Source organism: Eucyclogobius newberryi, unplaced genomic scaffold (genome assembly GCF_026437365.1).
Source record: "Eucyclogobius newberryi isolate DKJ021-1_F unplaced genomic scaffold, fEucNew1.0.hap1 SCAF_19, whole genome shotgun sequence".
NCBI lineage: Eukaryota > Metazoa > Chordata > Actinopteri > Gobiiformes > Gobiidae > Eucyclogobius > Eucyclogobius newberryi.
This window is the reverse complement of record NW_027315823.1, coordinates 13,143,412-13,171,410: the sequence shown is the minus strand read 5'-3', so window position 1 is coordinate 13,171,410 and position 27,999 is coordinate 13,143,412. Positions and strand designations below refer to the sequence as shown.

Sequence of the window (27,999 nt, the reverse complement as noted above, 5' to 3'; positions counted from 1 at the left end):
TCGCGGAAAGGAGATAGTCTGTAATATAGCTAAAAACTGCGGGAATCAATCAAAAAAACACTCTGGGTACATATATGAAGCACAAATAGCAATGTAAAAAGGTTAAAAGCTCTGAAAAGTTGATTTTGCATGTTATGGGACCTTTAAGACAGCAGAAGTAGGCAGGGCCGGTGACGAGAGCGCTAGAAAGATGCGAAGTACAATTTTAGCAGGGAGTTGTTGAGAGCTAGATCTCAGTACAGTCTACGCGACTGAAGCAGCAGTTCTCAAACAACAACCCTGCCTCTGTGTGGAGTGGGCTCTGGGCTTGTAGTTGATGAGAATGCTGCAGATGACCGGAAACCCAACTCAGCAACTCAACACCTTTTACTTTAGGTTTGATGACGGCAGGAACAGGATGTAAACAGACTATTTCGGAAATACACCCGAAAAGCTGCTGGTCCAGAGGGTTTCAGTGCAGTGCACTGTTGCCCCACCTCAAGACCTACCCCCTGCTGGACCTCCTGCAGTTCCTCACTCTACTTCATCTTGCAGCATCTGAACTCCCTGGGAACTTATGCCAGTATCCTGTTTGTGGACTTTAACTCTGCATACAACACCATCGTCCCTGCTCTGCTCTCCCAGCTCAACGTGCCTGACTCCACCTGAAGGTGAATCACTGACTTCCTGACGGATCGGCGGCAGTGCGTGTGGCTGGGGAAGAATGTCACATACATTCGGACTATCAGCAGAGGATCTCCACAGGGCTTTGTACTTTCTCCGCTGCTATTTTCCCTGTACACAAACTTCTGCACCTCCATCCACGACTCCGTAAAACTGATAAGTTTGCGGACGACACCACCCTCATCGGGCTCATCTTGTATGGGGATGCGTCTGCCTACTGGAAGGAGGTGAACCGACTGGTGTCCTGGTGCAGGGGTAACAACCTGGAGCTCAATGCCCAGCTCCCCCATCACCACCGTACCTTCCTCGGCACAACCATCACCAAAGATTTAAATGAAAAAAATGAATGTCTTAGCCTGATGCCATAAAACTCAGGTCAACATGTGTCTAACATTCGGCGCACACTTATTGTGGCTCGACATGTTGACATCCTTGGGAAAACAGCCTGATAGCTAGGGATTCAACTTGGTTCATCCAAGGATGTCTCACATGTGGTAAAACATCGAGTGTGTCTTTGCAATATGTTGAGACTGGGTTTGTGCATATGTGAAACCTATTTTGCGTTGATAAGTTGGACTTATCTTTGTTCTGGAGTCAGATCAGGAAGAGAGACGACTCTGCCAGGGAGAGCATTTTGGCTTCTGCACGGCTAAAATAATGATTCACTTTTAGACTAGACAACTTGGTTCTATTCTGCTTCATTTCTCTGTCATTGTTTACAGCATTTTTTCCACAACAACCTCAAGTGGGAGCCCACCATGAGCTCCCTCATCAAGAAGGCCCAGCAGAGGAAGTACTTCCTGCGGCAGCTAAGGAAAGCCAAGCTGCCAGCGCAGATGATGGTGTAGTTTTACACGGCCATCCTCACCTCCTCCATCACCGTGTGGTATGCTAGAGCCACAGCCAGGGACAAACAGAGACTTCAGCGCATTGTGCACTTTGCTGAGAAGTTGATCGATAGTCTACACCCATCTACACTTCCATCTGTAGACGAGCAGGCCAAGGCTCTGAGACGAACAGGCCGGATCACAGCTGACCCTTCTCACCCTGGATACGGACTATTTGAGACACTCCCCTCAGGCAAGAGGCTATGGTCCATCCAGACCACAACCTCCCGTCACAAGAACAGTTTTTTCCCTCTGCCGTTGGACTCATGAACGCCTCTTAAACACCTGTCACTTTAACTATAATTAAACTATAGTTTAATCAATCACTCACAGCACTGTTCACTTTCTGCACTACATCTGTAAATTCAACAGTAAATTTTGTTTACATAGTAGGCCTATTTTTATATTTATCCTATAGCAGATTTAAATTAATTTTCTTTTTGATTTTATATAGGTTGTTTAATCATTGTTCATTGTTGCACCATATCACCAAAGCAAGTTCCTATGTTTGTGAATTCTGTTCATTAGCAATGGCAATAAACTTTTCTGATTCTGATTCAAATAAGGCACGGAAAGGCCTGTTCATTTGTAAAGCACAATTTGTACATGAGGTAATTCAAAGTGCTTCACTCAACAGGAAAATGTTATTAAAATCACAAAGACATGAAAAAAATCATAAAACAGTCTAAGATATAAAAGAGAAGAGTGCAAAGAAAATCATTTCAGTCATATGAACTGCTAAACAAAACAAATTTTAGCTTAAATTTGAACAATGCCAGAATAGAGGCCTGTCTCACATCTTCAGGAAGATTGTTGAAGATTTTAGTTGGATAAAATTGAAACGCAGATTCCCCATATTTAGTCCTGACTCTGGGCACCAGCAGGAGCCCGGAACCTGAGGTCCTCAGTGTCTGAGATGGTTCTAAAATGTCCAAGATGTAAATTTAAAGTCTATTCTCTGAGCCACAGGAGCCAGTGCAAAGACCTGAGAAAAGGACTAATGTGATCGTACTTCCTGGTTCTAGTCAGGACCCGAGCAGCAGCGTTCCGGATGTATTACAGCTGTTTTACAGCTCGTTTGGAGAGGCCAGTGAGCAGGCCGTTACAGTAGTGTAATCTACCAGGGACAAATGCATGGATAAGTCTCTCAAAGTCTGGTTTAGACACAATACTTTTGATTTTCTTTAGAGTTTTTCAGATTGTAAAAAGCTGCTGATGTTATTGATTTGACGTGGCTGTTGAGTCCATTATTAGCCCCGGATTTCTAACTTGATTTGTAGGTTTTAGAGATGACTGCTAACACTTTCTTTTTGTTTCTGTGGGTCAAAGATGATGATTTCAGTTTTGTCTGAGTTCAGCTGGAGAAAGTTGTTTTGCATCCACAAACTGATCTGTTGGATGCAGTGACAGAGTGAATCTATTGGTCCATATTCACCTTCCGTCAGTTAAACATAGATCTGAGTGTCGTCTGCATAATTGTGATAGGACACATTTTCGCTGCGTATTGTCACGGCCCTCCCCTGCCTGTTGTGGGAGCTCCCCATGGCAGGCAGGGGTGGGGCCGCCTGATCAGTGGCACCTGAGTCAGATGAATTGTTTGTTACAACATGGGCACCTGCGGTTTATTGACAAGTACAGCCCATATATGTACGTTGCCACGTACCTTTGGCTGGTTCTACAGGCATCTCTGGCCCATCATTGGCTCAGGTGGTCGTGGAACAAAGGCCATCTGGCGCTGTTTTAAGTCCCTGTCTGGCACTGCGGTGCCCTACAGCTTTAGGAGCTGTATTAGCAATATGTGGATGAGCCATATCTCCAATAGTGAAACACTGAACAATCATTCATCTTCTACCACTTGTTCTCTATAGAGGTCACGGGCTTCTAGAGCCTAGCCCAGTGACTTTGGGCCTTAGGTGGGATACACCCTGGACAAGGCCTTGATAGTCGCAGGGTTAACACGCAACATCAAACAATGTTGAAAAAAGAAAAAACTCAAGGTTACTTTGATAACAGAGGGAGGTGTTTCACCTACATTACCCTCCTTGCAAAGCAGAGTGTCGCTTTTGAATGATTACAGTAGGAGGCTGTATCAGAGGAGGGGGCGGAGCCCGAGATACAGTCATTCGGATGTGGTGCCATTGGAGCTTTTGTGTGTAATCACACCCAAGGCGATTCCCATAATGAAACACCCCAAATGCTTGTAAAGTGTAAACAAATGCAATATTTCCAATGTAATATAAGACACAAGCTTTTTTCAAAAAGTTTTATTCCACATAAGCAAATTAAAAACATGTCAGATATTGGAATATTATTGAAGTGTATCATAGCTTGAAGCAAATGGTACACAGAAGATACTTTTTCAATTTTTGCCTGAACTTTTGGTCTCTCAGTCCGTACACAATGGGGCTAATGAGCCTGGGTAAGATCTGAACAAATATGTAACTTGCAAATGTAACATGGATGACATTACTGGGGAAAAGGTAAACAAGTGATCTTACTATAGAGTGGAAAACATATGTCAGCATGCATAAGAGCAATTGAAAAGCATGAAGCAAGATGGTGTTTCTTGCCTTTTTTGCATCCCCACTTGAGGATTTGGCAGCTTTAGCCACAAAAAAAATATGAAGGTATGTGTAAAAGAGAACAATCCATATTCCAACAAGGTAGATTGTGTACAACACTTCCTGTTTTTTAAGGCTAACTGGGTGTCTAAACAAATTATCTCTGCTGCAAAAAAAATTTGACAAAAATATCTCTCCTGGCTCTGTAGCGATGAGTAAGAAAATGTCAGGCAAAACAGCAATTGAACTCAAAAACCAAATCCATAAAATCAATATGTATGTTGTCTTAATGGTGCAAAATTCAACATGCCGTAATGGAAAGCATATGGCAATGTAGCACTCCACAGCCATGACGGCTAAGTTTAAAGGGGTATTTATAGTGGTAAATACGGCAAAACTAACAATTACCAAGCAAACAGAGGCATTGATTTTGTAGAAAACATAACTACTGACATATAAGGTGATGGTAGTAGTGAGCTGGATCATATCATTGACCACAAGATGGATAAAGAGGATGTAGCGAGGTGTCGTGTAGAACATCTGAAAGTGGAAAAAAGTACAATGTAAAAGGATTTGACAACAAATGTGCTCTGCTAAATTGTTTTCCAGATAAACTGTTTATTTTACTCAAGTGAAGATTATAGGACCACCCTTTAAAGCTACTGACTGACTAGAGCAGACCACCAGGAGCAGTACATCAACTTTTGGACATTTAGATATTAAATACATTTTATGGTCCCTAGTAGCCAGAGTATTCTATTGTCTATACTTAAGGTTTGATTTGATGAAGAAAACATGAGCATGGATGGATGCCACTCCAGTAATAATAACTAAGTACATACGACAACTTTTTAACATATGTAACAGTTTAAGTTACAAAAACAACATAAATATTTCAACCTGGCTCAGGCCAGATTGATCTTTGTCTCACTCTGAATTGAGTTCTTCACATTAATTGATCTGGGAAGGGCCGAAAGCCGTCGGGACGTTAAAAAAAAGACTTCACACTGATTGTTCGAACAGCGGAAGAAGCAGAAAAATCTAAAATGTGTTAAATCCAGTGTTCAGATAAGCACAGTCCTCTTTCTAATCTGTAAATGTACAAAGTGCCATTGTGCATGTTTTTGAAAAAGAAAATTGTCTGTATTTCTCCCATGTAAATGGCCCATTAAACCACTGGTGCAGCTGACTTACATTTGGCCAAGTTTAAGAACACACTTTGCCATTGAATGTAAAAGGGCTCACACTGGGTGAGTCAAAATAACTCAAGTAAATGTGTCCTTAGTTTTATTAGTCGTAGTTAATTTTAAATGACTATAGAAGGCACTGTAGACATGATGACCTGGTGCTTCCTGAAGGTGTGAATGAGCATCCCATTGATGTAGTTTATGATTAGGCCCAAAGTGACGACAATCACATTCTTGGTCACTGCAGATTGGTATGAGTCACGGTAAGGCTGCAGCGACACATTCATGGTGAGATTCTGAAAGGTAGAAATGTGAAAAAGAAAACCATGTATACATTTACTATAATACTTTTATCAACTACAAATCCTGCCATGAGGAAGTCTTAAAGGGGCTCAGTGCAACATTTCAGATTGTGTCTATGGCTGTGTCGTTGCCTGGAATGGGGGTCTAGATCTAGCATTTCATTCATGTGTTTTTATTGCTTGAAAAAAATTAGAGAGTTTGTTTTAAAATAAAATTAATTAATAAAATAAAAGTGCTTTTAACTGAAAAAAAAAAAAATATTGAGCACGTTGAACATGTTCATTGTTGCTTGCATAAAAATATGATTTGAAAATATGTTCTAATAATAATTCTAATAAAAATAATAAAACTACATAAATAGCACAAAAATTTTCCTTCACTTAACAGTTTTAGAAATATAGTCTTGCGTATAAGATCAAATGGTGATATTAAAGAAACTAGTATATATTTTTTAATGATTGGGCCATCTTCTTAGTAGTGAAACTTAAATTAGATAAAATAATCCAGAGGGTTTCGGTTAAGATTGTTTGCATGTTCAGTTTTAATCATTGGTGAAAATGTTACTAGCCAGACTTAGACTTATAATAGATAGAAGGAACATGTTGTATTGCGACAAATACATGTATACACATTGCTATACAAATACACAATGAGTAGAAAGCAAGACATACACAACAATGTACTCTCACATTATGTCATTTTTAGGTTGCCTTGAAATCCAAATGACTAAAGCATAATTGTGTGTTTTCTATTCGCCATATTAAAGCTGCTGATGCATGATATGTTGTGAGATAAAGAGTTTAATAAACACTTTGCTTGAATCTAGGAACAACTTAATTAGAATACAAGGCACAGTATGTACAACAATGTCCTAGACAACTGGCTTTAAAATGTTGCTTGAAGTAAAAAGCATGCAGTAATATTTTTGAATATAGTTAAAAAATCTAAACCTGATTTTAAAATGTTAGTTAAAGAGTTATTTTTAGCACTAGTTTGAGTGGTGCATTCATTCAATTATACTAAGCGCATCTGAAGTTGTTCCCTTTGGTTATTTCTGCATTTTGCAAAAATTAATTGTTTGATTTAAATATGTTTTATATACATCTTAATGATGTATACATTCATAAATAAATCAAATGCAAACAGTTCATTTTCACTTAAATAAATAATGACATGATGAATACAGAGTAGATGTGCCCAGGTCATTCTTACCTGCAGATTGAATCAGTGTGTGTTTTTCTGGTGCACTGGAGTCTCAAGGCTTTCTGCTGAGTTTATATAGAGAGAATTAAAAATTAAAAAAATACATAATGAGGAGGTAGATATCAGGGGGAAGGACTTCAAAGCAGTTACTTACTATAACTTTTTTGAGGAACCATTGATTCTGTATTTTGTATGTCATTGTTGATAAGAACTTAAGAGCAAATATTATAAATTATGTTTATTGCTATTATAAATTATGTTTATTGCTATTGTCCTTAAAACATGCTCTTGAGTATCTTTACTTTGACACCTTATGTTTTAGGGGGGGAAAAAGTCCACAAAAAGCACAAGTTACTTCAGATCATTCAGGCATTCCCCACATCACGAATTGAGTTAGAGCTCCATCTACTGGCTGGAGCTACAAAGGGGAGATAAACATACATTATGTATTTATTTATTTGTCTATGGGAGTTTTTATTTATAGGAGATCTTCTACTGAAAGTGTTTTTCAGACTTCCTATAAGTGATCTGTTCTTCTGTATCTACCTCTGTATCTTCCTGCGTTGCACCAATGAAATTTCCCCATGTGGGACAATAAAGGATTATCTTATCTTATCTTATCTTAAACAAACCTAGGGAGGAAACAGAGCACCAATTGATAAAGTTGAACAATGTATTTCAGACAATGCGGATGACACTGGAGGCCGAGGTGGTGACGCCGAGGTTGGTCGGACGGTCGGAGAACAAGAATATGAAACATAAGATCATGGATTTGGAATAGAGATCACGTAGGAACAATCTCAGACTTGTGTGGGTACTGGAGGAAGAGGAGGGCGATGGCAGTTACTCAAAGCCTACCCAAGCGGCATCGACATCTTTTCAGGCTTGTTCCCCTGCTCAATGGTTGTCTTGTCCACAACAGTTCTCCTCACCCCGGCATCAAGGACCTCCAACCAACGCTTAGTCTTCCCCTAAAACAGCAGGACTACAGTGGTAGTTCAAGCTAAATCTATTCTCAGCCCCTTTGCAATCTTCCCGGACCTTGCGTACTGTTCGTCAAGTGGCACTTCCCCTCAGGACTTAATCCTCTCTACCGACTAAGGCCAGATTGCAGCAGGGTCTGGTTCATCCTTTACATAAAGTTGATCCTCGCCTGGTCCCCACATTTCCTACCAAACTTTTCCTGCATTGGTGCTGCCACATGTGCTTCCAGTTAAGGAGTTGTAGACCGCCTCATTATATTATGGAGCACTGGTTCTCCATGGCCTTCCAGGTCTACACCCACCATTACCTACGCATTCTCCATTCTGCCAATCCGCACTGCCTCTGTTAAGCTTCTTTTGGGGTATCGAGGTCCGGGAGCCTTCAGCCCTCATTGCAAGAAGCCCCAAAATAACATCAACTTCTATACATTTGTGTTGTTCATGTTTCTCGCCTGCCAATAAACACCTTGCATCGTAGCTGGGGTTGTGGTCCTTGCAAGTGAATTTGCTTTGTGTAAAGTACGTTACTATTATTGAATGTTGAACGTGGGATAACTTTTATTGGATAAGTTAAAGGGGACTCGGGGACTTTATTGAAAACACTAACGTTACGTGTTGTAGGAATAACAGATCACAGAGTGAGCCTGAATTGTGTCAAAACTGGATGTTGTTGACTGATCACTGCGCTGAGAGAGAGATAAAAGACAAGAGAAGTCCAAGAGGATATAAGTTCCACAGGAAGTCGGAGAACGGCCTACCGTAACTGGTGATAGTGGCAGACGTGCTCTATTGTGTGAGGTTTTAGTATACTTTGGGGACATGTTGAGGCACGCCAGAAACTAAGAGAATTCGATAGGAAATCAAACTGCAAAATTCTAAATGGGTTTGGCAAATTCTAATGGGAGTAAGAAATAAGAAAAAAGAAGAAAAGGAAAAATCTTCTTAAAAGGGAGAGATAGGGACAGCCGGGGGGGGGGGGGGGGGGGGGGGGGGGGGGCTTGTAGTAACTCGGAAGGCGGGGCTTTACCCCTCCCTTGAGGAGTTTTGGGTTTTGGGAACAGAATTCAAACATAGAAACTTGCTTTAGTGTAACATAAAACAATAAACGATGATGGAAAAACCTATATAGGTCAAACTATTTAAATATGCTCTAGGTTAAAATATATATAGGCTATAAGATTCAAAATAAATGAATAAATAAATGAACAAATAAATAAACAAAACAAAAAAGGATTAAGAATCCTGACTCATTTGATAGGAAAAAAAGAGGATGGAGACAAGAGAATGACACCCCAGGTAAGAAACACGGGGAAGAGAAATGCGACAGACACAAGAAGCTCTGGAGAAACAGAACTTAGACAAGAAGAAGAAGAACGGAAACACTGAGAGGAGGAACATCAAAGGATTTTGGACCGAGAGGAAAAGGACCAGGTCAAAGAGATGAGGGAAGAACAGAAGAAATCAGCGACTAAGAAAAAATGCCAAACAGGTAAGAAAAAAAGTGGACACACGGAGACTGACTCATCAGAGGAGGAAGGATGCTTGTCATCGTCCTCCACCTCCTCCAGTCAGGAAACAGACAACGACGACTCTGACCCCGGACCAAAGATGGTAATTAAAACAGCGGCTCAAAATACAGGGATGATGAGGTAGGCATGAACACGAGTGAAGAAAGAGTGTGGAAAATCAAAGAAGGAAAAGAGGAAGTCAGGTCAGACAGAACTAGAACCTACTATGCTCCGAATGCCATTGATGGTGGACAGAAATGGAGGTTTGGGAGGTTTCCAACCATCCCAATTCAAAGATCTATAAGCCAGAGCTGAACCAAATTTATCGGGGCTAATAGTCTAACAGCCGGACACCAGCTGACAGCTGGGGACATCAGGGGCATAATGGGTCGGTGCTGCAGTCGTTATGAAATCAAACAGCAATAGATCAAATCAACAGATTTTATACAATAATCAAAGAAACATTTCCTGACCTGACCTGATCCATTTCCGGTCACACAACATGGACTCGCACTGATGGACCCGAAGAATGGTTCCAGAAGTGTTTAACTCAGTGGATAGATGCGACAGGAAGACACCCAATGAGATACTCAGATAGGAAAATAATGGCTTCCATGACCGCAGTCATGGAAGCCCTTCCCCCAAATGTTAAAGAACATCTAAATATGCACTTTACACACTTTTGAGCAGAAGTCTGTTAGAGGAAAAGAGACGTGTGGCTTTAGGAAACACGTGGAAGAAAGAAAGGAGACAGTTTTGTGAATGTTAGAGTTGTGCTAAAAGTGGAGCTAATGTGGAACTAAAAACAAGAAAACTAACTTCTGTGATGATGCTCTGAGGAAAACATCCTCTACAAACCTGGACAGATCAGCAGCCGCAGGTAAAAACACAGGTCAGAGTGTGATAAAGTCTGAACATGACTGTGTCCACACTAATGTGACTGTGAACACTAACACGATGCACTCATTTGAGTCACTACATGAATCATTTGTCACTAAGATCAACTTAAACTATGAAAATAGCGAGCTCATATTGAGTTTGAGCAGAAACATGTCTATAATATGAACATTTTATATCAGAAATCACATCAAAAGTCCATGTTCCTGTTCCTGTTACTGCATGAATATGGACTCACCTCAGCAGTCTCCACAACTAATACTAGGCTGTAAAAAAGCTATTTGTTTCTTATATTTTCTATTGTTTTATTTTGTACATAATATTTGGCCCACGACTCAGCTTGAGCGTCGAAATTCAACAAAAGAGTTTGGTTTGATGGAACACTGTGGCTCATGCACTTATTCTATATTTTCAAGGCCAGAGGCGTAACTTAACCTCCTTAAACGCTCCACGTGTGTTTGTATTTAGTGGTGTGACAGAGAACTACAGAGAACTACAGAGAGCTACAGATAACTACACAGACGTGGAAATGTTAGTTTCTACATTTAAAATGTTTTTTAGATCTTGAGAAGTTTATTTTGTTATAAAGTCAAATACAATATTTTTCAGTTCCAAATACCTATGACTAAATGTTTATCTCTGTAGATCTACTCTGAAGTTGTAATGCACATAAACTGAAGCACAGTATTGGTGAAATTACACTTGCTTTTCTTAATACATTTCAGTTTATGAGAACAAATGTTTTGTATTTTTTTTTTTAATTGATCCAGTAATTGCTTCAAAAACTTATTTCCTATATTTGTAATTGTTTTATGTTTTATGTTATGTTTGGTCAGCAACCCAGCCTGAGCGTCAAAATTCTTAATCTTAACCCATCTTAAACCCATAACTGTGGACACATGCTCTCTTTTCTTAGCCTTTGAGGCTACAGTCGCCTGTTCATATCCGACTACGTTGATCACTGCCTCTTTATGTGCACTTATTTGTGAAAAATAAATGAAGAACACTGCCACCTTGGACTGGACTTACTTTTCTGTGGAGGGTGTCAAGATGGCTGACAACCTCTCTTGTGAGGGTTCTCCTCATGACTGTGTTTCTCTTACTAAGACCTTGGCCAAGGTACGATATGACCTCTCTTTTAAACCTCTGACTGAAGGCATAGTTTTCTTTACTGATGGCTGCTGTTTCAGGAAGCGGGACGGCTACCTGTCTGCTCCCGCTGCTGTTGTTTAAGCTGAAGGAAATTCTTTAGTTGACTGGTGTTCTTCTACACTCTCTGACTGGCCATCTGCACAAAATGCAGAGATCTTAGATACTGTGCTTACTCTTGAAGATTAAGATCTACTCAGACTCTTTCAGAACAGCTGAAGAGGGTCCAGTCAGACATCCAGATTTGATCAAAAGGTTAGATTATGCACTTGTGTTGCCCTCAGCTGTCGCTTTTGTTAAATCCCCTGCCCACACCAAAGGGCAGGACTTTGTTTCCAGGGGCACTGAGGCCGCAGATTGCCTGGCCAAGAGAGCGGCGGGTTATATCGCCTCAGACGGCTGTCGGATGGTGAGTAACTTTCTGCTCTCCACACTGCTGCTACCTACATTATCTACTGAAGTCATTATCAAAGCCTAAGCTGACAGTTCATCTGAAGAGCATGCTAATTGGACATACTATCACTGTTACCAAGGAGAAACTGGCCTCTGGTGGGGTCCCAAAGGAAGCCGGTTCTTCTCACTGGACCTCTGCTATACGCTGCATTAACTGACGCCCAAGTCCGTCACACGTTAAACCCCACTGCAATGAATGTTTGCCTCACACCCTGGTACCACCCCCAAATTATATTATTAACATGATTACCAGAGTTTGTGGCCAATGTTTCCTTTTGTCTATTATTGACTCATTCTCCCACTAGCCAAAAGCATATGTAATGGCAAAAATCTCCTGAATAAAACAAGGAAGCGAGTTGTGTTGTCTCAAAGGTAAAAATGTTTAATGATCAACCTCTCTCTGGTTCATGCATGATCACTTCTCCCTCGCTCATCCCCTCGTGCCTCTATATATAACAGAGGTCACATGAACACACGGAAATGTACATATTTAACGAAAGGTCAAATGTTTGCCCAGTTTCCTTGGGCAGACAAAACCCTTTATATGCAGCTGTTGCCTTTCCTGAGGAAACAGGAAGTTCTCCACCCCTGAGGAAAGTGGCTGGTGTTAGAATCGCGGACCCCTGCTTTCTCTCTTTCTCTTGATCTGCAGGGGGTCCGGGACGGTCCCTGATTTATGGGGACATGAGGTGCAGGAAACAGCATACAATAAACTTTCCACACAAGGCAGAAAGGCCAGATCATATTTCTACTATAACACATATCCTTGTTCTGAATGAAGTCTGATAATGGTTTCCATTTTTTTTTTTTTATCTGCACACATCATTTGGCACTGTTATGATCCCCAGTCCCAAAGGAAATGATTCCATGGCACTCTAAAAATCACATCTGGCAAAATCACTCACTGGCCTGAATTAGCTTGATTAATCACCCCTTGCTCGGCTTGCAGTAAAACAGACCATTTGCAGGGCAACGGGACACTTCCCATTTGATGACTGGGAGACCCATGCCATCTCTCCATCTCTCTCTCTGCCCCTAGATCCAAATGTTAACACCGCTCCTGTTTTCTCAATTACATGCCTTGGCATCTAGTTTTTCCACCCAGATCCACAAGGAGGCGTCTCGGACCTCTGCCCGGCAAGGTTCTCCTGAAAGTGCTCCGGAGATCTTGGACTGAATCTCTCTGGTCTGGTCCATTCACTGTCAAACCCAGGACCTCTCACGCAGTGAAACCAGTGGAGAAAGGAGTATTGTTGTGTAATCTATCTCAGATTACCCCTGCCACAAGAGACTCTCTACAGAACATTTCTTCAAGATGACTTTTTTAAATTGTATTGTTTTCCTGTGCTTCTGCTAAACATTTCTGTGTTGTAGACTCCGTTTGAGTGATGGTTTTAGGACTCAGTAGACCTCTGAGCCACCTGGCTTAGAGATGGTCTGGTGGTCTTCTTACACATGTACGTCTCCAGGGTCCTGTTTGGTGACACACACGCTTACATTGCTTTTTTCAGGTGGGCTGGGTGTTCCCCAGTCCAAGAGAGGGAGGTTGGTTTATGAGGTTATAGGTTGGTTTATGTGGTTAGTTTATGCAGTCATCATTTTAATAGGATGTATAGTAGTAATTGGCATTCTTCTTTGGGACACATCTGAAAACATCAGACATCCAACAAATATAACACAGACTGACAGTATATTCTATGCAAGATTAGATACAGTTCCAATACAACCAGACTAATTGGACACCTCCTAGAGAATTTTACGTAGGACTAGATTGGCTTTGAACCTCCAGACCAAAATTTCATTTTATAATTATATTACAAAAAAAAACAATAATACAATAGTAATCTACATACAAAGAAATAACTGAAGGGACAATATGCTCCTCCCAGTTACAGAACCACGTTAATTGAATTGTGAACTCCTAAATGGAGTTCAAGAGAGGGAATGTTGTAATTAATAAACATTTAATATTGTAATGCATTAATAAACCTTTCAGTGTTATGCATACTGGACACACACACACACACACACATGAATGTTCATATTTTTTGTCCTGTGTGTCAGAGAGATAGCCCTAGCGCGCTTTGGCAGTCTGGTGGAAGTTCTGAGGGACAAGTGTGTTTCAATTTGTTATTTTTGTAATGGTAGGGAATACATTATTTTGATCTATAAAACCACATCCTGTCTTGTTTTCTCTTTAAATTTGACAAATTTGATTCAATTGGGATGTTTTTTTTTTTTTTTTTGTGCCTTAGTTTTATGTTTCATGTCCTGATTTTCTTTTGTCTATTTTCTCTCTGGTCCCGTTCTATGTTGTTTTTGTTAAATGTTTATATTCTGAACAGTTATTTGTGTCTTGGGCCTCTTCCCATAAGGGCAAGCCAGTGCCCAGTCAGAGGATTTTTTAATTGTTGAAGCTTTTGTTTTCTGTTTTGTTACTTTGCTCACATTTTTCTTGAGCTGACCTAAAAGATAAAACATTTTCAATATGCACAATAGATCAATTTCTCTCAAATATTGTAGACAAATCCGTCAAAATGTGTGGGAGTGAGCACTTCTCTTTTGGCGACATAATCCAGAGCATCCCAAAAATGGTCAGTGGGTGACACGTTTGGTAAGTATACTGGCCATGCAAGAACTGGGGTGTCATCCGCTTCCAAGAATTGTGTACAGATCCATGCAACTTCAGATGGTTCACAACGTTGACATCAGCAAACCCACACGCTCACCCATACATGCCACATAAGCTGAAATGCCTTTGGAAACAGCTTATTGTAGAGAAATGAACATTCAATGCACAGGCAACAACTCTGGTGGACATTCCTGCAGGAAGCATGCCAATTACGCGCTAAAGTGTAAACAAATGCAATAATTCCAATCCAATATAAGACACAAGATTTTTTCAAGTTTTATTCCACATAAGCAAATTAAAACATTGAATGTATTATTGAAGGGAATCATAGCTTGAAGCAAATGGTGCAAAGAAGATACATCTGCAATTTTTGCCTGAACATTTGGTCTCTCAGTCCGTACACAATGGTGCTAACGAGCCTGGGTAAGATCTGAATAAATATGTAACTTATGAATATAATATGGAGGATACTACTGGGGAAAATGTAAACAAGTGATCTTACTATGGATTGGTAAACATATGTCAGCATGCATAAGAGCAATTGAAAAGCATGAAGCAAGATGGTGTTTCTTGCCTTTTTTGCATCCCCACTTGAGGATTTGGCAGCTTTAGCCACAAAAAATATATGAAGGTATGTGTAAAAGAGAACAATCCATATTCCAACAAGGTAGATTGTGTACAACACTTCCTGTTTTTTAAGGCTAACTGGGTGTCGAAACAAATTATCTCTTTTGCAAAGAATGGTCGACAAAAATATCTCTCCTGGCTCTGTAGCGATGAGTAAGAAAATGTCAGGAAAAACGTCAATTGAACTCAAAAACCAAATCCATGAAATCAATATGTATGTATTCTTAATTGTGCAAAATTCAACATGCCGTAATGGAAAGCATATGGCAATGTAGCACTCCACAGCCATGACTGCTAAGTTTAAAGGGGAATTTGAAGAGGTAAATATGGTAAAACTAACAATTACCAAGCAAACAGAGACATTGATTTTGTAGAAAACATAACTACTGACATATAAGGTGATGGCAGTAGTGAGCTGGATCATATCATTGACCACAAGATGGATAAAGAGGATGTAGCGAGGTGTCATGTAGAACATCTGAAAGTGGAAAAAAGTACAATGTAAAAGGATTTGACAACAAATGTGCTCTGCTAAATTGCGTTTCGAGATAAACTGTTAATTTTACTCAAGTGAAGATTATAGGGACCACCCTTTAAAGCTACTGACTGACTAGAGCAGCCCACCATGCGCAGTACATCAACTTTTGGACATTTAGAATATATTTAATGGTCACTAGTAGCCGGAGTATTCTATTGTGCATACTTAATGTTTGATTTGATGAGAAAATATGAGCACGGATGGATGCCACTCCAGTGCAAATAACTAAGTACATATGACAACTTATTAACTTTTTAACTTATGTCAAAGTAACAGTTTAAGTTAACCTGGCTCAGGCCAGATTGATCTTTGTCTCACTTTGAATGGAGTTCTTTACATTAACCGATCTGGGAAGGGCCAAAAGCCGTTGGGACGTTAAAAAAAGATTTCACGCTGATTGGTCGAAGCTTCACAACAGCGGAAGTAGAAAAATCTAAACTGTTAAATTCAATGTTCAGAAAAGCACAGTCCTCTTTCTCCTCCACAAATGTACAAAGTGCCATTGTGTGCATGTTTTTGAAAAAGAAAATAGTCTGTATTTCTCCCATGTAAATGGTCCATTAAACCACTGGTGCAGACTGCAAACGAATCTGCTCTTTATCCTAGTCAGACAAACTATCTTGATCACCACTACTCTATTGGATATAGAAAAATATTTTTTTTTATTTTAAATCAAATAAAACAAAAAGGTATACTGACAAAAGGTATACTGACAAGAGCTTACTTAGTTTTTCCTAGTTTTAGAATATACTTGTATTGAATGTAAAAGGGCTCACACTGGGTGAGTCAAAATAACTTAGGTAAGTGTCCTTGGTTTTATTAGTCGTAGTTAATTGTAAATGACAATAGAGTGCACTGTAGACATGATGACCTGGTGCTTCCTGAAGGTGTGAATGAGCATCCCATTGATGTAGTTTATGATTAGACCCAAAGCGATGACAATCACATTCTTGGTCACTGCAGATTGGTATGAGTCACGGTAAGGCCGCAGCGACACATTTTGGCTCGGACTGGACACATTCATGATGAGATTCTGAAAGGTAGAAATGTGAAAAAGAAAAAACATGGATACATTATTCACTATTAGGTATCCTACATTTACTATAGTACTATTATCAACTATAAATCCTACAGTGAGTAAGTCTTAAAGGGGCACAGTGCAATATTTCAGATTGTCTCTATGGCTGTCGTTGCACTGCCTGGAATGGGAGTCTCAATCCAGCATTTAATTTAAGAGTTTTTATTGCTTAAGAACATTTAGAGTTTTTTTTACATTGAAAAAAAAAAAGTGCTTTTAACTGAGAAAAAAAAATCTTGAGAAACATGCATTCTGTGCGGAGTCACCTCTCCACAGATCTAGCCTGCAACTTGAGCATGTTGAAGATGTTCATTGTTGCTCAAATACAAATTTGATATGAAAATATGTTCTCTTAGTATCAGGTAAAATTTAACATTGTATCTAGTATTAAAATAACATATGAATTTTTTACAGTTATCAACACTGAAATAATACAAATACATGAATAGCACAACAATTCTCCTTTTCTGAACAGTTTTAGAAATATAGTCTTTATCTATATCAGAACAACTGTATAAGACCAAATTGTGATATTAAACAACTTTTTAGTGAATTTTTAGAGAAACATAAATTAGATACAATACTATAGAGGGTTTCTGTTGCAAGGCAAGTTTATTTGTAGAGCACATGTCATACACAAGGCAATTCAAGTGCTTCACACAACAGGAAAAAAATGCATTCAAACCACAAAGAAATTACTGAAATCACAAAACAGTTCAAGACATGAAAGAGAAGAATGCAGAAAATCATTCCTGTAATTGCTGTATAATGCAAAAATTGTATTTAAATACGTCTTTATGACATATACGTACATATATTTTCAGAAAAATATAAAATAAAAACTTAAATAAATCAAATGCATGCAGCTCATTTTCACTTAAATAAATAATAACATGATAAATAAAGAGTAGATGTTCCCAGGTCATTCTTACCTGCAGATCAAATCTGTTTTCCGGTGAACTGGAGTCTCAAGGCTTTCTGCTGAGTTTTTATAGAGAGAATTAAAAAAAACAAAAAAAAAACATGAGGAGGTTGATATCAGGGGGAGGACCTTCAAAGCAGTTACTTACCACAACTTTTTTTCAGGAAACACTTACTTTGTATTTTGTATGTCATGGTTGATAAAAACTAATATTATGCATTATTAGGCCTGAGCTGAAAGACGAGAATTGCCCGAGGGAAAATTGTACCCGGGGAGTGTAAAAACGCAATTATTGAGTAGTAAGAAAAAAGGACGAATATGCCCATGAGTGGTATTCTGTTTTTACATCAACAATGCCTGGTCTTCAGATATGACTGTGATCTCCAAACACTGCTCTCCTGCTCTGGAATATCTTTTTATCAACTGCAAACCATTCTACTCTACGTGAGTTTGCCTCATTTATCCTGGCCGCTGATTTACATTCCAACGAGCGAAATATCCATGGCGATTTTAAGAAAGGGAATATCAGCCATGAACTACCTAAGCTTAAACAGTTTATTAAAGTCCCAACCAGAGAGCAGAACACGCTGGATCACTGTTACACAATTGTTACACAAGAAATGCTTTTCGTGCCTTGGCCTTGGGCTGGTCAGATCATGTCATGATTCACCTGATCCCCATGTACAGACAGAGGCTTACCAAACCTGTAGTCAGGACTTAGACGTAGTCGGCTAGGAGAATGTTTGGACATTCCAGACTTTTCAAAGCTGCCACGTTACGGACACTGTGACGTCATACATTCGATTCTGTGAGGACAGCATCGTACCAAATCACATCAAACTTTCAACACTGACAAGTTAAGTTAATGGTTGTGCAACACCCTTAACATAATAGTTAAGAAATATCACCCAGACCTTGGACCCCCTCACCAACCCGGAAATGCAGACGACTTTGTAACCCAGGTGATTTTTTGCTCCTGGACCGTTTCTGCCTCCGTTTTGCTTGCCTGGTCCCTTTGCTTCATTTTTGCCTGCCTGGTCCGTCTCTGCCGAACTATCGCGAGACTTCGCTCACGTATCGCGAGATTTGCGGCGCTAAGCTCTTTAAAACATGGCCGCGCGCAGTTGTTCGGGAGGAGTGTGGGCCTCCAGGTTGTTAAGCGGCTGCAGATGCCTCTGCCTGTGATCTTGTGTTTTGTTTGACTGATATACTTAAAGTGGACCTGGCCAGGTTCCAGAACTGGATGGCGAGCTAAAGAAACCAGAATGAACCGAGAGAGTGCAAACATCTGCCGGTGCGGTAGGAGGCGCTGCAGCCGCTCCCCACACATACATTATATCCTACACAATATCCCCTGCTAGTGGATACACTGATTCATACTCTGAAACCCTTGGAAGTTACCCGTGGATTCTATTTTTGTGGACTGAGCTATGCAGCACTGCACTTGGAACTTTGTTAACGCGTTGAACTGATGAAGTTCAGAAATATGGACCATTATTCTAATTGTGCACAACTGTAAATATTGTATATATTTGTCAATCACTGTAAATAACACCACTCAGCGCTACAAGCATTTTTGTCAGTTGTCTCATTGAATACACCTCATTTTCCTCCGAGCCGAACCTTAAACTTCTGGTACTAGTCCAACTCCAATTTTAATGCACTGCAGCATTATATATGCTACATAAATGTGGCCAGCTAGCCAGGAGGAATTGGGTTGTGTTTAATGTGCATTGTTCATTTTCATTTTGTTCATTTGCAAAATATTGTCAAAAATGGATGTATTTTTGAGATATGGCATAAAAATTCCAAATGCTGTTCTGGTTGAGGGCATAACAGAGAAAGTAGAAGATGAAATTATTGACTTTCTAAAACAATATGGCTCTATTCATAATAATGTAATCATTTCTGAACCGGAGTTTGAGTTTGATGGTGCGTTAGTAGTTGAATTTGCAAGCGGTTCTGCGTTGGAAGCTTTGCGTCCCATATTACCCTACACTTTTGTTACTGCTAAAAAGACGGATACTTTTTGTATTTCTGAGCTTTCCACTGTTTATACTGAACACTTTGCTAAAACTAAAACAAAGTCGTACCTTTCTGATTTGCATAACATTGCTAAACTTACCGGGGTTGATTTCGCTGAAGTTTTAAAAACTATGATGACTCAGATTGGACTGTCTATCACTGATCCCCAGCTGACTGCTCGTGGTGAAGAACTGGCTGACGCAGAGTCCTCTACATCCTCTACACGTCCTTCACCCACCACCGGACCACAACCAGAGATGAAACGCACAATCCCCAGCGTGGACGTCCATCCGCCTGAGATCCAGAGATATGTGGTTGAACACATTGTGAAGAATGAGGAGGGTGCTATACACCATCAGCGGCTCAGGGCATTCTCTGGACGGCTGCCCCGACCTGCACATGAGGCGGATTATGAAACTTGGAGGTCGGGAGTTGACCTGCTTTTAAGGGATCCATCTGTGTCTGATCTCCAGCGCTCCCGGAGGATAGTCGACAGTCTCCTGCCTCCAGCGGCTGAGGTGGTGAAGCACCTGCGTTCCGATACAATGCCCGCAGTATATTTGGATACTCTTGACTCTGCTTATGGAACTGTTCAAGATGGAGATGAATTGTTTGCTAAATTCATGGACACCTTTCAGGACACTGGTGAGAGACCATCTGCTTATCTTCAGCGGCTCCAGGCTGCCTTGAACTCTGCTTTAAAGAGGGGAGGAGTTATTGAGTCTGATGTCAACCGGCACCTGTTGAATCAGTTTTGTCGAGGGTGCTGGGATAATACACTAATAGCTGAGCTTCAGCTGAAGCAGAAAAAGACTCGACCACCCACGTTTGCAGAACTGTTACTACTCTTGCGCACAGAAGAGGACCGGGAAGCCGCTAAAGCTATGAGGATGAAGCAACACCTGGGGTCTACGCGCCAGAAAGTCACTGCCCATGCACAGTTCACGCGTCCTGATCTTGAAGGAGGGGCAGTTGCTGCTTTGACAAACATCACGGAGCAGCTCGCAGAACAACTAGCTGATGTCCAGCGGCAGCTTGCTATGCTAACGGCTGGCAATCAGAGGACTTCTGCCAAGCCGCACTTTAATGAAAAAACTATACCACAACAGTCACGTCGACCAACATTTCCTCAGTCCAAGCCCGGTTACTGTTTTCGATGCGGGGAAGATGGCCACATTCGTCCACAATGTGAAAATGAGCCAAATCCTGCACTGGTGGATAGAAAAAAGAAACTGTTTTCCAGAAGACAGCAGAACACTTCCTCCAGACATTTAAACTAAGTCCGGTTCCTGTTGTGGGACAGATGGGAGCCAAGGGGGACCAAACCCGTCCCAAGAAAGAGAAGAAGAATGTTAAATGTGCTGAAATGTTACAATCAAAGAACAATATGCCAATCCAACTTCCAAAGGGGCTGGTGGGCTCGAAGTGTTCCTCCATTGTTAAAGTTTCTGGACTGAGCCACTACTGTCTCTTGGATACTGGGTCACAGGTGACTACAGTTCCAGTCTCATTTTATAATGAGACCCTCAGTGAACAACCCGTGAATCCACTCTACAATTTACTACAAGTGGAGGGAGCAGCTGGTCAGTCAGTTCCTTACCTCGGCTATGTGGAAATAACTATTACCTTTCCAAAAGATTTCTTGGGAGTTGACTTTGAAGTTCCAACACTTGCCTTGGTTGTGCCGGATGCCCATCCTGATTCCAATTCACCTGTTTTAATTGGTATGAACACTCTGGAGCAATTATATGAGCAGTACCTCGGCAGTGATGTCTCCAACTTCCAACCATCCGCCAAAGGTTATTGTGCAGTCCTGAAGCTCCTGCAATTGAAATATCAACAGAGCCGAGAGGGCAGTGCCGGAACTGTAAGGTTGCTGAGTCAGACGACAGCTTTAGTTCCAGCGGGGCAGACTGTTGTCTTGGAGGGCTCTGCCAGAGTGAATGACCCCTCTACAGTCCAATGGGCCACAATTGAACACCCCACATCACCACTTCCTGGTGGTCTGTGTGTTCAGAGTTGCCTCATCACGCTCCCAACCCGTGCTCCATACAAAGTTCCTGTTGTCATCCGAAACGAATCTGAACATAATGTGCTTATTCCTGCAGCAGCTGTCATCGCAGACATTGCAGCTTCTCCAACCATCCTTGCCCAACAAACTGTTAACTACACTCAGACTTCATCTAAATCCCAGCAAGACACTTTGGAGTACAATTTTGGAGATTCTCCAATTCCAGCTGACTGGAAAGAGCGAATAACATCTAGGCTTAACCAAATGACTGAAGTGTTTTCTTGCAACGATCTGGATTTTGGTTGTACGGATAAAGTTAAGCATAACATCAAGCTCCATGACGAAACACCGTTCAAGCAACGAGCCAGGCCAATCCATCCCCACGACATTGAAGCTGTTCGCAGCCATTTGCGAGACCTGCTTGAAGCTGGCATCATCCGGGAGTCAGAGTCACCCTTTGCGTCCCCAATCGTGGTGGTCCGTAAACGGAATGGCGATGTGAGGCTCTGCATCGACTATCGGAAGCTGAATTTACAGACTATAAAAGATGCCTATGCCCTGCCAAACCTTGAGGAGTCGTTCTCCGCTCTTACTGGATCTAAATGGTTCACAGTTTTGGATCTCAAATCTGGGTATTATCAGATACAAATGGATGAAGCTGACAAGTTTAAAACTGCTTTTGTTACGCCACTAGGTTTCTGGGAATGGAATAGAATGCCGCAGGGGGTAACAAATGCTCCTAGTACCTTCCAGAGACTCATGGAGAAATGTATGGGGGATTTAAACCTCAAGGAAGTTCTTGTGTTCCTCGATGATATTATAATATTTTCTGACACTTTAGAAGAACATGAGAAGCGGCTATTGAACGTTCTCCACCGTCTCAAGGAGTTTGGTTTGAAGTTGTCTCCTGATAAATGCAAGTTTTTCCAGTCTAGTGTGCGTTACCTTGGACATGTGGTGTCTGAGAGGGGTGTTGAAACGGACTCCGAGAAGACATCCTCACTCAAATCCTGGCCAGTTCCCCGAAACCTCAAGGAGCTTCGGTCCTTCCTCGGTTTCGCAGGATATTATCGGAGGTTTATCAGAGACTATGCCACAATTGTGAAATCCCTCAACACCCTTACCCGTGGCTATGCACCCGTCCATCGGTCTACTAAAGACAAAAGTCCTACTGTGAAGTACCATGACCCGAAGCAGTCTTTTGGAGACAGATGGACTCCAGAATGTCAAGCTGCTTTCAACAGCATTATCGAGAAGCTAACATCTGCTCCTGTGCTTGGTTTCGCCAATCCAAAATTGCCTTATATCCTGCACACGGACGCTAGTACTATCGGTTTGGGAGCTGTTCTTTATCAAGAACAAGATGGTCAGCTCCGAGTCATCGCCTATGCAAGCAGAGGCTTGTCTCAAAGTGAGTCTCGATATGCAGCACATAAACTTGAATTTCTCGCTTTAAAATGGAGTGTTACTGAAAAGTTTCACGATTATTTATATGGTGCAAACTTCACAGTAGTTACAGACAACAATCCTCTCACTTACGTACTCACATCTGCAAAACTTGATGCCACAAGCCACAGGTGGTTAGCTGCATTGTCCACATACTCTTTCAAAATGCAATATCGTGCTGGTAAACATAATTTTGATGCTGATGCTCTTTCTAGACTTTGCCATGCAGAAGTTCCAGACGACGTTCACGCAAGGAAAGAATGGAACCTCATTCACCAGCTAGCATCTGGGCCAGTCGAGACTGCAGAGCTATCACCTGACATTGTCGACGCCATCTGTCAGAGCAGCCTTGTTCGGACGTTTCATCGATCCCGGTTGAGTCACTCTGACGTTACACTGGTCGAGTCCCTTACAGTTTCTGCAGAAGTCATCCCTGCTGGCTTTGCTGAAGAAGAGTTGCACGGTTTACCTGTCATTCCCTCTTTTTCACACACAGATTTGAGGGATGAACAGTGTGCCGATCCTGCAGTTCGAGAAGTCATCCACCAGCTGAATACTGGAGAAAAGATTCCTCCCGGCGTTCGAAAGGAACTTCCTGAGCTCCCCCTGCTGTTACGGGAGTGGAATCGGTTGGAGTTGGAGGATGGAGTCCTTTACAGACGAAAGCGGGAGGAGGATAAAGTTGTTCTTCAACTCGTTTTGCCACCAGCCTTGCGTTCTACAGTTCTGGAAAGTCTCCACAATGACATGGGGCATATGGGCATAGAGCGGACGCTGGATTTAGTGCGACAACGGTTCTTCTGGCCAAAGATGGCAGCCGATGTGGAGCACTTTATCAAGACTTGTGACCGGTGCGTGCGACGCAAAACTCCACCTGAAAGAGCAGCTCCATTGGTGAATATTCAAACTACTCGCCCTCTGGAACTATTGTGCATGGACTTTTTATCAATTGAACCGGATAGTAGCAATACAAAAGACATTCTGGTGTTAACTGATCACTTTACAAAATTTGCTGTCGCAATTCCAACTGCAAATCAGAAAGCTAAAACTGTTGCCAGATGTTTATGGAATGACTTTATGGTCTATTATGGAATTCCTGAACGCTTACATTCAGATCAAGGACCAGACTTTGAGTCACTGCTGATTAAAGAACTTTGTGATGTGGCTGGGATCAAGAAGACTCGAACTACTCCATACCACCCGAGGGGTAATCCGGTCGAGCGCTTTAATCGAACTCTCTTGGGCATGCTTGGAACGCTCGAGAGCAAGCAGAAGTCAAAGTGGAAGGACTATGTTAAGCCACTTGTTCATGCATATAACTGCACTCGTAATGATGTGACTGGCTTCACGCCTTATGAACTTCTGTTTGGGCGATTGCCACGGCTCCCGGTTGACTTGGCTTTTGGCTTACCAGTGCGTGAATCGCTTTCATCTTCGCACTCCCAATATGTGAAGAGTCTGAAAGCACGTCTTGAAGAAAGTTACAAGCTTGCATCCCAGAATGCCCAAAAGTCCGGTCAAAGGAATAAAAGCCGATTTGATCAGCGTGTAAAACCTGCAAGTTTAGAAATTGGTGATCGTGTTCTTGTACGAAATGTCAGAATCCGTGGAAAACACAAGCTCGCGGATAAGTGGGAGCAAGAGGTTTATGTGGTTGTTCAATGTGCCGGTGATCTCCCTGTCTACATTGTGAAACCAGAGACCAGGGATGGGGCTACTCGCACGCTCCACCGCGACCTTCTTCTGCCCTGTGGGTTTCTACCAGACTGTGTCTCTGAGGACTCCCAAGAGTCTGCTCCTGCTCGAAGACCACCCACTCGTAGCCAGAGTCAACAAGCTGATCCTGCGCCGGAGAGTGAGGGTGAATGGGAGACTGAGTCTGTCATCCTTGAGTATTCTCCTCAGCTTCCGGTGAGATTTGGTGTGGAAGGAGCCTGTGAACTGGAGCAAATGCCAGAAACCAATATCACTGACTCGGCGCTTCCACTGCCTTCTGCTGGAAGCCTGTCAACTGCAACACCATCTGAGGACCATGTACCTGCAGGAGAATCCAGACCAGCTGAGGCAGAAGTTCCAGCAACACTCAGCAGCAATGAGTCAGAAGATGAAATTGCCTCACCTGAATCCATCGATCTACCTGAGGGAGGAGAATTACCCAATAATGTGCCTGAAGACTCTTTGTCCGGGGCTGAAATACCTCTGGAAGCTGGGGATCTTGGGCCGGTTCGATCTGAGTCATCAGAGGGTGACATAGGGGCTAGACGTTCGCGTCGTAATCGCCAACCACCTCAGCGTCTTGGCTATTCCACACTGGGTAACCCACTAATATCAGTTGTTCAAAACTTAATTCACAGCCTGTCTAATGTTTATGCTGAGGTCCTTAGTTTCACTCCTGCAGCAGACTCCGTCTCTAAATTATAATACTCGTATAGATCCCATACAACGGGACGTGCATGATCTAAAGGGGGGAGGGTGTAACCCAGGTGATTTTCTGCTCCTGGACCGTTTCTGCCTCCGTTTTGCTTGCCTGGTCCCTTTGCTTCATTTTTGCCTGCCTGGTCCGTCTCTGCCGAACTATCGCGAGACTTCGCTCACGTATCGCGAGATTTGCAGCGCTAAGCTCTTTAAAACATGGCCGCGCGCAGTTGTTCGGGAGGAGTGTGGGCCTCCAGGTTGTTAAGCGGCTGCAGATGCCTCTGCCTGTGATCTTGTGTTTTGTTTGACTGATATACTTAAAGTGGACCTGGCCAGGTTCCAGAACTGGATGGCGAGCTAAAGAAACCAGAATGAACCGAGAGAGTGCAAACATCTGCCGGTGCGGTAGGAGGCGCTGCAGCCGCTCCCCACACATACATTATATCCTACACAATATCCCCTGCTAGTGGATACACTGATTCATACTCTGAAACCCTTGGAAGTTACCCGTGGATTCTATTTTTGTGGACTGAGCTATGCAGCACTGCACTTGGAACTTTGTTAACGCGTTGAACTGATGAAGTTCAGAAATATGGACCATTATTCTAATTGTGCACAACTGTAAATATTGTATATATTTGTCAATCACTGTAAATAACACCACTCAGCGCTACAAGCATTTTTGTCAGTTGTCTCATTGAATACACCTCATTTTCCTCCGAGCCGAACCTTAAACTTCTGGTACTAGTCCAACTCCAATTTTAATGCACTGCAGCATTATATATGCTACAACTTGGTTTGATATTCGCCCCCACCCTTGCGAAGAGCGATCTGGCTCCCCCGCCCAACCCGTGACGTAGTCTCAGAGCGCGTGTGTGCCCCGCCCACCCGTGACGTATCTGCTCCGCGGTGCGCCGCTCCGCGTGAGTGAGTGAGAAAGAGTCTACTTTGAGACTAAATAAATCTGGTGTTTATTCTACAGCGTGCGCAGAACAGATATATCTATATCTATATCTATATCTATATCTATATCTATATATATATATATATATATATATATATATATATATATATATATATATATATATGATATGGTATCGGATAGAACTTCTCTCCGTTTATTTTCCCGGTTGTTGCATCAACTGCCACATAAACCTTCACCATTGTGATAATAGTCTTTAATAGTAAAGAGTGCGATATCATTAATGAAGTTTTGGGCCTCTTTGAGCCGTGTTTCATCGTAAATCGAAGCAGAAAAACTCCGGGGCTTGTATGGTGAGACACGGGTTAGCCTGGAGCAGCGCGGAGCCGGGGGGAAGGGGGCGGGAGGCGGCAGACGGGAGGCGGGAGGGGGAGGGGGGTGGAGAGGGTGAGGGGGGATGGTGACGCGTGCCTGTGGTTATGACGCGGTCTTGCATCCACCCCCCGTCAGTTTGGAGATTCGCGGAAAGGAGATAGTCTGTAATATAGCTAAAAACTGCGGGAATCAATCAAAAAAACACTCTGGGTACATATATGAAGCACAAATAGCAATGTAAAAAGGTTAAAAGCTCTGAAAAGTTGATTTTGCATGTTATGGGACCTTTAAGACAGCAGAAGTAGGCAGGGCCGGTGACGAGAGCGCTAGAAAGATGCGAAGTACAATTTTAGCAGGGAGTTGTTGAGAGCTAGATCTCAGTACAGTCTACGCGACTGAAGCAGCAGTTCTCAAACAACAACCCTGCCTCTGTGTGGAGTGGGCTCTGGGCTTGTAGTTGATGAGAATGCTGCAGATGACCGGAAACCCAACTCAGCAACTCAACACCTTTTACTTTAGGTTTGATGACGGCAGGAACAGGATGTAAACAGACTATTTCGGAAATACACCCGAAAAGCTGCTGGTCCAGAGGGTTTCAGTGCAGTGCACTGTTGCCCCACCTCAAGACCTACCCCCTGCTGGACCTCCTGCAGTTCCTCACTCTACTTCATCTTGCAGCATCTGAACTCCCTGGGAACTTATGCCAGTATCCTGTTTGTGGACTTTAACTCTGCATACAACACCATCGTCCCTGCTCTGCTCTCCCAGCTCAACGTGCCTGACTCCACCTGAAGGTGAATCACTGACTTCCTGACGGATCGGCGGCAGTGCGTGTGGCTGGGGAAGAATGTCACATACATTCGGACTATCAGCAGAGGATCTCCACAGGGCTTTGTACTTTCTCCGCTGCTATTTTCCCTGTACACAAACTTCTGCACCTCCATCCACGACTCCGTAAAACTGATAAGTTTGCGGACGACACCACCCTCATCGGGCTCATCTTGTATGGGGATGCGTCTGCCTACTGGAAGGAGGTGAACCGACTGGTGTCCTGGTGCAGGGGTAACAACCTGGAGCTCAATGCCCAGCTCCCCCATCACCACCGTACCTTCCTCGGCACAACCATCACCAAAGATTTAAATGAAAAAAATAAATGTCTTAGCCTGATGCCATAAAACTCAGGTCAACATGTGTCTAACATTCGGGGCACACTT

The 27,999-nt window shown here is 42.2% G+C and overlaps 2 protein-coding genes across 2 annotated transcripts; both read right to left on the bottom strand.

Annotated features, from left to right (window-relative positions):
- Positions 1–3,871: 3,871 nt before the first annotated feature.
- LOC140366226 (odorant receptor 131-2-like) lies at positions 3,872–5,585 on the bottom strand. Its single transcript, XM_072452895.1, has 2 exons — positions 5,454–5,585; positions 3,872–4,651 (listed from the first exon to the last, which is right to left on the bottom strand). The coding sequence occupies exons 1-2, from the start codon at positions 5,583–5,585 to the stop codon at positions 3,872–3,874; spliced, it is 912 nt and encodes a 303-aa protein (XP_072308996.1).
- Positions 5,586–14,751: 9,166 nt separating this feature from the next.
- LOC140366225 (odorant receptor 131-2-like) lies at positions 14,752–16,615 on the bottom strand. Its single transcript, XM_072452894.1, has 2 exons — positions 16,463–16,615; positions 14,752–15,531 (listed from the first exon to the last, which is right to left on the bottom strand). Exons 1-2 carry the CDS (start codon positions 16,613–16,615, stop codon positions 14,752–14,754), a joined length of 933 nt encoding a protein of 310 aa, XP_072308995.1.
- Between the last annotated feature and the right edge of the window lie 11,384 nt (positions 16,616–27,999).